The sequence below is a fragment of the Musa acuminata genome, chromosome BXJ2-11, assembly GCF_036884655.1.
Source record: "Musa acuminata AAA Group cultivar baxijiao chromosome BXJ2-11, Cavendish_Baxijiao_AAA, whole genome shotgun sequence".
Lineage (NCBI taxonomy): Eukaryota > Viridiplantae > Streptophyta > Magnoliopsida > Zingiberales > Musaceae > Musa > Musa acuminata.
Window position 1 is genome coordinate 6,793,805 of NC_088348.1, and position 12,205 is coordinate 6,806,009.

At 37.9% G+C, this 12,205-nt stretch overlaps 1 protein-coding gene across 1 annotated transcript; it reads left to right on the forward strand.

Moving 5' to 3' along the window:
* The first annotated feature begins 6,839 nt into the window (after positions 1-6,839).
* LOC135627885 (zinc finger protein CONSTANS-LIKE 13-like) lies at positions 6,840-10,921 on the forward strand. The gene is made up of 4 exons (XM_065134312.1): positions 6,840-7,752; positions 9,793-10,017; positions 10,326-10,606; positions 10,713-10,921. The coding sequence occupies exons 1-4, from the start codon at positions 6,952-6,954 to the stop codon at positions 10,825-10,827; spliced, it is 1,422 nt and encodes a 473-aa protein (XP_064990384.1). The 5' UTR covers positions 6,840-6,951; the 3' UTR covers positions 10,828-10,921.
* The last annotated feature ends 1,284 nt before the right edge of the window (positions 10,922-12,205 follow it).

Consider the following 12,205-nt stretch of genomic DNA (forward strand, 5'->3'; position numbering starts at 1 on the left):
TGTCACCAATCGATTACTATAAATATTTAAAATGGAAATGTTGATAGAAAATATATAAGTGTTGGCGTCATTAATGATTCACCATAAGAAACCAACATTTCAAAATGAAAGATCAACAAAATGCAATAGGAAATAGCCCAATAACAACACCATAATCATAGACTTTTTTCGTATGGCACATTTCAAAACCTTGACCTTCGAGTAAAACCTTTTGATCTCAACCTCTCGCCACCAATGACCTGTAGAAGACACCAAAATCCAATTGATCACGATGCAGATTGGGGTTTCATTGTCAATGCTCTCTTCCCAAAAACAATTTCTTGATTATTATGACGGTGAAAATACTATTTAAAGTATTTTTTTTTTTTTACAAAAACATGGTTAATACCGGAGGATCTTATTTTAATATTTTTATGGACACAAGAGGATATACTAAAATTTATAAGGTTTAAAAATATCATTTCCAAATTGTAAACAAGTATGTGAAAAATATTAAATTGGTTGGGGAATATGCTTAGATTGGGCCCCATTTTAGGCCCAAGTTAAGCCCATTTTCATATAAGCTTGTAGATTCATATCCTTTGCTTGATGAACAAAAAGGACAACACAAATTTAACTTGGATATATATATAACTTGGATATGTATGTATAATAGCTAAATGCATGTGTGTATAATATGTTGGACAAAAGAAAGTTTTGGTGGCAAATGTAAATATATCAGTGATTGTAGCTCACAATATAAAATCGAAAAAGGAAAAAATAATTTTTTTTTATGATAAAACAAATTGTTGGGCCACAAGAAATTATCAAGTCTATTGGTCACTCAAAAATAACACGTAAAATTTAGGAAATTTGACCAAGTGCAATGAACGTCCTCATTTGTCAAACAGAGTGGGTCGGCGAGGAATTACATTCAATTCGATTAAAATCGACTATGATCATCGCTATGAAGCTCTCTAGAGCATCACAACTAGGCAAAAGTTAGACAAAAGTTAAGAGGAGATAGAAAGTTACATTCTAATGGATGAAGATAGTTGATGGATGATGGATGATCATAATATAAAAGTCTCCAAATGTAAGCTTAGGAGGGGACCAAAAGTCTTAGTCATGGGCCCAAGGTTCCATTTTTTAATCCCTAACGCCAAGATATCTTCATTGATCGTTGGTGCTAAACCTTTTATTTATGATCACCCTTCCAAGTGGGAGCTCCCAAGTGATGCAAAGGCTCAAACCCCCTTTTTTTTATTCCCTTTGTATTGCCTCCAACAAGCACCTAATCAGTCAACAATGTCAAGAATATCTTTAGTAGGTGTCACACAATCTTCTCTCTTCTTTGTTTTCTACTTTTATTGAGATGTGTCAAATAGGTCATGAGGTAGTAAGCTATAAATTTTTAGGCCTTTAATCATTTTCCTTTGTCAAATAATTTTCTACTCTATTTTTTTTTTTAATATTATATATCCATTAAATATTTATATTATATATATCTAATCAGAAAATTAAAGTGTATATGTTTAAAACATCCTTATTGATGTCAATTTGAATTCTAATGCTATTATTATGTTATAACAAGCTTAACTTAGAAGGAGTAATATATAATGGTGATTGGACTAATTGGTCAACAACTCATCGAATCCCAAAGCCATTAATCTAAGTTTACGTGCACACAACTACTACTTGTTTACTTATGTTGCCATCATAGAGGACATGAGGAGGGGGCTTTTTATTGTGCTTGGGTTGAAGGCAAAGGGTGTGAGGTCACTCGTGACGCATGTTGGAAAAGGCACCATTAAGATACGATTAAAATGTTGTTTGGTGATCGAATCATGTTGGAGGAACGGAGTATTAAAATGGGATTGATTCGTGGGGTGTTGCAACCCTCTCATGCCAATGAGACCCTCCATATGGCTTTGCTTGTTGACACACTCTACTCCATCAGTACTTTGTTTTAGGGTTTGGTGTTGCTATTGATCACATGATGCTTGAGAGATTTTGAGCTCAAGACAACCAATTTTATGGGGTCTCTCATGATTAATATGTGAGGGTGTTATTTCTATTATGATAATATAATGTCATTGTCTCTTTATATATTTTAAATAATATAAAAATTAAAAAAATTTCTTTTTTACTTTAGACCTAAATCGATTGATCGATAATAACGGGAAGCCGTAAAGTCATGATTTTTTTAGAGACAACTAAGTGAATTTTTTCATCGTTAAACTTGATAAAAAAAAAATATTATTATCTTATGTATTTAAATTTTTTTATATTATTTAATATTTTTTTCTTAGATTGATTCATCCTTAAGAGTATGTGGATATCATCTTGATCGATTTCATTTTCTTTTATTACCTAATATTCATGATTTTTTTTTCTTTTTATATTTCTAATAGCTCTACACATTCTATCTTAGTGGCACAACTAATATGGAATTGATTGATTCAATCCCATTTCAAGACAATTGCTCTTACTCTGATTTGATAATTCTATGGGACCATAATGAAATGAAGACATGGATAAGTCTTATGATCACATCAGATAGGTGGCAGCCACCATGACAAGTACCTCACTCAATTATTACCCAAGTTTAGAGACTTTGTAGGCATGGAAGAATCAATCAATCCTCAGCTTTCTTAAGGCACAAACAAAATGGAGGAAAAGGAGAAACATATTCACTAAAATGAATAAAAAATAATATAAAATTTACATTAAGGTTGACATGTAATTCATTAAGACCTCAAAATTAATCATGAATGCTCCTAATCCAAATTTAGGAGGAAAAAAAAATCAAAAGAACATGCATAAGAAGTGTTGATGCACAAAACTACAATCTATGGTATCTTAATCAGTGAAGTGGTCAAAATGATTAAATCCTAATCTAAGTGTTGGTAGATGAACTTTTGTTTTAGTACATCTCAAAAACTCCAATTTGAAGCCCCAATTGGAGTCTTAACTCAACCAATGTCTTCTATATGATGATTATATTCTTAGGATGGATTCTTTGGCACTTGCTTTGACCAATTGGAGAGAGAAACAGAATGGAGCAAAACTCAACCAAGTATTCTTCATGATGATCATATTCTTAGGATTCTTATGCACTTGCTTTGACCAATTGGAGAGAGAAATAGGAATAGATTCACTGAAGAGTGATTTTAATCACTCAATTAAAAAAAAGGCAAACCTACTTGCATGCTGAGCCCACTTCATCCACCATCAAAGGACATGTGCAGGGGACCATATCCCCATAACACATCAATGCATCACAATCAAAATTGTCAAAGAAAAGAAAAGTATCATTTTGACATGTTGACAAGTCAAAATCTGCTGCTTTGACTCCTTGGCAGGAGTTTTTTTTTTTTTTTTCCTTTGGTCTTCCCCCTATGCTGAGGATCATCTTGTGCTTTTCATGACTCTGAAAATGGAGTTGGTGCCACTCAAAAACAATTTTCAACAACTTTTTATGGTTTGATACTTCATCAAGATGTTAATTAATACGTTGATACTATATTTTGATCATTTATAGAATTAGAAATCTCATACGATACGATAATTTGAGATATTAATTATTAATAATAAAATCGTAGGATCGAAGCTCATCATATATCTTTGTTGAAAAATATATATGATTTGTGAAAAATATATACATTGAATCATTAGTTCTCAATTAGTAGATGAGACCGTATAGCTAATCGAAAAAAAAATATTTTTTTTATAAAGAATACAAAAGATCAAAAATGAAAAGAGAAAGTTTGTGGCTTTATTTTGAAGTCCAAAGGTCCTTTAATTTTTTTTTTATTAGCAATCAAAACCATGAAAATGACTGCAGCTACTAAATGTTCTAAATAGGAGTGAAAAGAAATTTTTTATTTTTTTGGAATATTTTGAAATTTGTTGGAAATAGTTTTTTTTTTTTTGGTAAGTTGTTGGAAATAGTTGAAGCTACATATTGATTTGATTCATAAAAAGTCAACCCATTGGTCTTTGGTTTTATTTTATTTATATTTAAATCAAACTCAGGACTCTCCAGTGAGATTAATCACCACGATCTTATTCTCAAAATTATGCTCCCAATATTTACATTTATGATATTAAAAATCATTATATTAGCGTAATAATTCCTTATGTCACATTTTGGCACGTGGCGAATGGGTAAGCGTTCGGGTCCGACTTGGGGGGGCCATCATATCGGATCCGGTCTCCACCTCGAGAAGATGACCAATGATAGCTCAGAACGGCTGGGGCCCGCAGTGGGACCGACCACCGTCTCTTACTCTTATCTAAAGTTGACTCATCGGGTGTGTTCGGGGATGCGCTTTTTGACGTGGGACCCGCTCGCGTCGACCAATGGGAAGGCTTGACCTTATCCCATTCTTACCCTCTCTTTTCCTCTAAAATTAGTGATTATTTTATTTATTTATTTCTCCTCTATATAACATATATCCCTCTAAAACTAGTGATTTTTGTATTTATTCTCTAACCATAAATTTGATCTTCAACCATTGACTATCAATATCTGTCAAAAATATAAAATTCAAAATGATATTAATATATGTATATTAATTTCTTATAGACTAATATTTGTATATTTATCCATGCAAATATTTTGATACTTTAAGACTCCATAATAACTACATGTAAATACATTTGGTGCTACAATCTCATCTCTTATTCCAATTTGAAACAAACAATGACAATAAATAGCACTTTTTTGTCATGTAAATAATGTATTCTGATTAGATAAGTAACTTAATTAAAAGCCTTCCAAATTGAAATTTAATTGGGGAATGTTGTGATGATAAGATCAATTTGGGTCTATCCACCACTGGAACAAAACAAAATTATCATTTATTGGGATGCCAATTTGGACCACATCATTACAAAACATCATACCTCATGATCAAGAGCTATTCCTAGATTCATGGAGATGTAATGCCAAAAACCATTAATTTTGAGACTGAAATCTGATCAAAAACTTATATCTATACATACATACATACAAATGTATCACCATTTGCTATTAAACAATACTAGTAATACTTCAGGAGACTTAGACAACACATCATAATTATCTACCAAGTCCAAAAAAACATTCAACCATTTAAGAAAAATGTATATTTCTTTTGTGTTCCAATAACATAATGAAGAAAAAGAAATGTATATTTCTTTTGGTCAAACATGACTGTTCTATGTAGGTTCACATTTAAATCTATTGAGTCATAAAGGAGACTTGGTGGGTCTCCCAAATATGAAGCATCTCAACTTTCATAGATTATTTTTTTGGAATGAAAAAAATTACAATCAAAACCTATAAAAAATATTTATATTGTATGACTTGTTTGTTGTTACTCTAATGCAAATATAGGATCAATTATGAGAAGTCTTGGCAAGCAATATTATTTGCCACACTCATATTCAAAGTGCTGCAAAAGTAGATTTTTTGCACTGTACAAATTAAAGTTCTAATTAAGATTGAAGAGTAGGTTACTATAGTCTGAAGTTTAGGAACTCATGGTGTAGTTTACCACCCTGAAAGTAACTGTAGTTTACCCATTGGGCCAATGGCTGATGGATCACAGAATTAAATATGTTATCCTCTGCTAGCCATCCTCAGAGCATTCAATGCAAAAAAGTGTCCTTTTTCTTCCCTTCCTCAACCATCATCACATGCTGCTGCTCAATCTGCCTTTCCTGCTTATTTCTTCAGTCCAAACTCTGCAGCAGCTATAGAAAATTATGCATCTCCATTTTCAAATGATTTGCTGCTTTGTGTTTTCATGGCAGTAACTCCCTAAGGTTAAATCTAACCTGAGCACAACAGTCAACACCTTACATGGAGGAGGAAGAGCTGAGACATAGTTTCATCCCCTGGAGAGCACCAGTCCATGGAGTGGTTCTTCTTGCAAGAAACAGTTGTCATCCAGCAGGAGCTGTATGTAGGTAACCATGAGAGGATGGCAACAGCAGCTCCCACAAGCGAAGGGAGATACCTCAGATCTGTAAAGAGTGTGCAGACTGGAGGAGCGAGAGAGACAGGGCAGCATCCTTTGGAGAATGCATGCACCTTCTTCTTTGATTGGGAAATGGTTACTGTTAGTACCCTTGAGCTGACAAGCTCTACCAAAATCGGTGAGACAGATTAATCGGCCATGACGGATACAGGAGGATGTGCCGAAAGGTCTCCACATCAGGATGAACTTGGTCATCATTTAGAACACCCACCCTTGGTCAAGCGGCCCCATGGTTATGCTTCCTCCCCTTGCATCTCACAAGTCACCAACCTTGCGTCTCTCTCTCTCTCTCTCTCTCTCTCTCTCTCTCTCTTTGTGTGTGTGCGCTCCACCGTCGGCTGGCCGACGACAGAAGAGTCCAAAGCTTCGAGCCACAGGCGACATCTCTCGGCCGTCAAGACGTACAGTACCCAGAACAGAGGACAAAGAAAGCACGCACTTTTGGAGCGGCGCACCCTCCTCCTTTATCTTCTTTTTAACCGCACGCAGGAGTGAGACCGACGTTGGTACGGACCGACCACTGGCACAGCGAGAACTTGGCCCCACCAAGATTGTGCCAATAGCCGTACGGGTAGGAATCAAGTCGTTGTCGCTACGGTACATGACGTTTGGGCCTCGTATTTCGATTTTCCGTGACGTGTCGGCATGAAGTGACGGGGTGGATGACGTTGTGGTGTGGTGTTTGATGTTTGGGGTGGGACAGCTTTGGCGCCCGGCTCTTCCTCCGCTTCCCGCGTGCGCCACATGTGGGGTTTCTGCGATGGCTCTTCGGGGCGCGGATGGGGGGGGGGGGGTGGGGGCTGTCCTCCATAAATGGTGGGCTTCAGCCTTTCCTTCTCGTTTTCCCGAGCTGAAGGTTTCCGGTAGGGTTCTTCTACTTATTCGTCGTCGTCGTCTGGTGGAGAACGATTCGTGCGGTGAACGCTTGGTTCTTGATACGGGGATGGCGGCCGAGAACGGCGGCGTGGGGGGCCGGCGGGGGGTGGGATGCGAGTACTGCGGGGACGCGGCGGCGACGCTCTTCTGCCGCGCGGACGCCGCCCGGCTCTGCGTCGCGTGCGACCGCCACGTACACGCGGCGAACGCGCTGTCCCAGAAGCACGTGCGGTCCCCGATCTGCGACAACTGCGGGTCGCAGCCAGCCGCGGCCCGCTGCCCCGCCGACGGCCTCGCCCTCTGCGCCGACTGTGACTGGGACTCCCACGGTGGCGGCGGAGATGGAGGTGGTGGAGGCCACCAGCACCACCACACGAGGGTCCCCATCGACGGCTTCTCGGGCTGCCCCACCGCCCTCGAGCTCGCCGCCTCCTGGGGCCTCGATCTCTCCGTGAAGGAGGCGAGCCATCCCCCTCCTCTATACCCGATACCGGACCAGTTGTTCTCCAATTGGTCGACCATGGATTCGACCCTGGCCGTAGATCCATTGTTCCGAGACCTCTACGTGCCCTGCGCACCTAAAATCCCCAGCATGGTCAGGCGGCAGAAGAACCCTCAGAACAAGCATCCGCTGTTCCAGCAGCTAATGGAGCTCGCCAAAACGGAGCTGACGGCGTCGACTGCATGCGATCTCAGCCCGAGCACGCCGTGCCAGACCGGCAGAGGCCACGAGGAGCTCCGGGAATCGCAGCCGATGCCATACACCTCCTTGCTCATGTTGGCACCGACCGAGCTGAAGGGGACCGATCGTCTTGTTGAGGAGGAGGATCTGCTGTGGGACTGCGGCCCTCCGGAACAACCTTCTCAGGTTTCGTACTCTACATCTTTACATCTCTTCTAATCAAAGACTCTTTTGGATTTTCTTGTGATAGTTGGACTTCGTTAGAATCAAAGAAAACGTCTTTTGGAAGATTAGTTTGTGATTTCTGAGTATGAACTCAAAGATTAGTACGGTGGAAAGGAAGAAGGCTGATTGCAGAATGGAGTAGCTGAACATTCTGATCTTAGATATGGTTGTAGCTGAACAGTTCTTGATTTCACAGGTTAGCCCCCTAGAATTTGTCCTGAACCTCTTAACTGGAACTACTGAAACTGGATAAAAATGTCACTTCCCTATTTTAGATCTGATCTGAACCGGAGATCTAGTCGTTGGATATCCAAAGAACTTGACCCAGTGGAACTTTAGGCGCCAGATTTAGATATTTTTAGCAACCATATCTTTTGTCCCTTGTTCTTTCTGTGCTCAAGTTACCTGTACTTGTACCCTCTATATTCTGACCACTTTAAGATGCCTGCAATATTCTATTTTGCTTGGGAAAAAAATCAGATTCCTTCCTGCTTCATAGTTTGTTTGTTTGGTTAGGTATTTTGTTGTAATTCATCCTCTATTGGATAATCTTGAATTCTCACTGAAAGAACCAGATTACTGTTTGGTTCCAATGGAGATCTGGTGGGTCTCTGAGATCTTACAACTAAATAAAGCTTCAGCTCTATGGTTGATTCCTCATTATGTCATAGCAGAAAAACACCCTTTTCGTAGTTGCAGTTGCGACTCACAAAGAAAGGGCCAAAGATAGAAGTAAATGCCCTTCCTTTCTACTCTAAATAAGCATCATTGTAGAGCAAGCCATCAAGTAGGATACACCATGGAAGACTGTGCAATAACTTTATGAATAAAATAAATATTGACAAAACAGTGAAGAAACTAGTCTACTCGAGATGGTCAATTTGGTTTATGGTACCTTATCATGTGTTGAGATTTAAACCTATGTTATATGGGCTCAGGAATGTGTCTGGTTGAAAGTGCATTCTAATCATGATTCTTCTAATTTCGAAATCCATGGTCATACAGATGTATCGTAACTGTGCACATGATACTTTTGTATTGGTGATGTTACATTGTGGCAAACTGAATGATCGAGGAAACAGATTTAGGGATTAATTTCATCTAGGTAGCAATTGTTAGTCAATGCACCGTGAAGTCACAATTATTTATCACTGCACTCTGGAGTCTTCATGCATATCATTTTCGGAGATCTAATTTTCTGAAAGATGGCTCAGTTCGTTTTTCAGAGGTGCCACCATCAAGTACGAATGGATTATAATTTGACTTGAGGCCTGCTGTCTTTGTCAAAACCTAGAGCCCAACTTATAACTCATATCTAGTAAATTTCAGCCTAATGATAGCTCCATGTTGTGACATGAGATCTTTTATCATGCCTAATATCAAATCTAGTTTGATACCAATTATTGTGATCAATCCAATAGATTCAGTCTAATATCAATCGTCACGAGTGATCCGATAGAAAAACCAACGCATTAAATTTATGCCCGTGAATTATGTGATCCAAATTGATTAGATAATTTTAAGTTAATAATAGTAGATCCATTTAGTTCTATATATACATCCTCTACTTTCGATGTGAGACTAAATCAAGTCACATTTTGATTCATTCGCCATCTTTTTCTGTTCGTTGTATACAGTATTCCTTTTGAGATTTATGGCCAATTTTGACTAGTAGTTCATGCAATTCATGCTAAATCCTTTCAGGTGTATTTGAGCTTTATAATTTGCACCTAAAACTCGGTGTCTCTAAAAGCCGAACTGGTAGAAATTTTTATATTTGATCTTGGGTGTGTTCTCACTCTATGATAAACTGGTGGAAATTTCCATATTTGGTCATAGGTATGTGATTATTTTGCTACTCAGATTTGTCATCCAACAGGTTAGTTATATGTTGGCCTATCATGTTTCTTTCTTTCTGCTCCCTTACTGTCAGTACTGACAATGTATACTGTTTGCAACTTCATGGCTGCTCCTCCATAAACTTTATTTGCTGATGTCCAGATATGGGATTTTAATCTTGGAAGATTTAGAGACCAGAAGGAATCTTATGCACTTGAATTTGCATATGGTGCAAACAATGAGGGATTTATGATCAAGAGTTACAATGACCTTCTCAAGGAAAATCCTTTTGCAACTACGAAAGTATTGGAAGACATAGGTGATGCAAATTGTCCTTCAAACGATGATTTCTTGTCGCCTAATGTCCACCATATGCAGTCTCAAACTGTGAGTCATCTTGATTTTTATTTCTTAAGACAATAACTTTTACAACGCATCCAATATAATAGTACCCAATCAGATAATTCTCAGTTTAGTAATATGATTATCAAATTAGCAATCTTTACAATCAATTAAGCGTTCATGGATTTCTGTCAAGTATATCTCTATCTTTTCAAGATGAAATTTGTCCATTTTCTTTTTTCCTCTTATATACGAGGAGCAAATTTAATTTTCTGTTAAATGTAGAGTATGATATAGTTCCTTAATTTCTCTTATGCATGTAGTTCTTACCCTCTCTGACCTGTTTACTCCAGCTGAGCACTATAAACACTACTGCCAAGTGGAAGCACAGTTCAAACTACCCGGCAGTCAAGGGACCAACAGCCACTGGAAATAACATGTCGACCATGATAAGGCCTTTGGTTGCTTCATCACATGAGCATGGATCCGCCGGTGGTGCCAAACAAATTTCATTTGGAGAACCCCTAATTGGAAATGAGGTGGTCAAAGAAATAAAGAAGCTTGACAATGAGCTGCTAGTCAAAAACAGGGGCGACGCAATGTTGCGGTATAAGGAGAAAAGAAAAACTCGCAGGCATGGATAAATAATGTGCTGATTTTTTCTGCTGCATGTTACTTGTATCAGACTGCTGCTGCAGATGAGTTCCTTTCTGACCATCCATGCTTTTGATTATACGCAGCTACGATAAACGCATTCGGTACGAGTCCAGGAAAGCAAGGGCTGACACCAGGAAGCGAGTCAAGGGTCGCTTTGTCAAATCCACAGAGGCCCTAGATGTTGGCAATGGTGGTTGAATGATGGTAAGAAGTTAGCTGTAAATACCAGTTGTCATTTCAACATCTTCCGGGAGGAATTTAAGAAATGAGCGGTGTTTCCATTTGCTGATCAGATCATATTTCTTTTGATGATGCTTTTATCCCCACGAATTGCTTATCCGTGAACTGACCAGGTTTTCCCGAATTGCTTTTTCAATCTGATGAGTATTTGATCTTAGTTTGCCGGCACTGATTTCTAGACCAGATAAGTTTGCTTTTTCATGGGATGCACGATGAACAAATCTTACTTTGTTACGCTTTCTCTTGGTCTTTGATGCAATAATATTGCAAGAATAATGAGATTAATTTGTAAGAACCTAATAATCCAGACCCGATTTTTTTGGAGGTAGTCTGATGGATTCTGGTTGAGAAACTGATCAAGTTAGATCCATTAATGGATGTCCGAACATCTCTGCTTAAGATTGATCGGATAGGAAAGAAGGTATTTGATTCTTATGTAGGTGGTCTGATAAGAATTCCATGGTGTTCCTTTAATAGTTGTGATAGATTAGCTTGGATTGCACGCGCCTATGTCTGAACCCAGATCAACCCACATAGTTATCGTTATCTTAAGTTCCAAACTCGATTCGTCCTTGAAAATTTAGATCTCCCATGATTTGCTTGGTCTGCAAGGAAGAAGATGGACAAAAGAGGAGAGGATATCGTCTTATAGTTTTTTTTAAAATAATAATATATGATGATTATACATAAACTTGAACTTAAGATTTATTACTTGTGTAACAATTCATTGATTAATTTGGATGTCTCAGTAAAGATTCATTTTTCTCGGTTCATTAGGCAATCATGTTTAAATACATTAACGTATCGTTATGAATAGGGCAATAAAAAATCCTATAAATCTTTCTTTTTCACTTTTTTTTTACCTGTAGGTTATTTCCACTTTGGTTTTTTCTTTTCCAGCAGAGTGCCTCACTTTTTTGTAATTGCTAAGGTGATGATTCACTCCTTTTCATTTGGTTTCTCATATTGTCTCTTAAATCAACAGTTATTAGACCGACATTAACTAATTAAATCGGAGTAGACCATTATTTTTAGATCCCCCCCCAAAAAAAATAGTGGTGGTCTATGAGGGATAAGTCGGAAAAGAAAAGGATTTTTCCAAGAAAAACACCCTTAAGAATAATAGTGCAAGACTTTTTAAGTTGATTTCTCTAAAAATGAGACTTAGTTCCCATTCCCAAGTAGATTTTTCTAGTACCTTTCTAAATAATGTTTGAGTGACTTCAAAAAAAAGTCACTGCCCTTTTTTATCAGTACCTTTTATCAGCATGCTTCTCTGAAGCCAAAAAAGAAAGAGATCTTATGTCTCCTTTTAACTTTCTGCTATTCCAAGTAA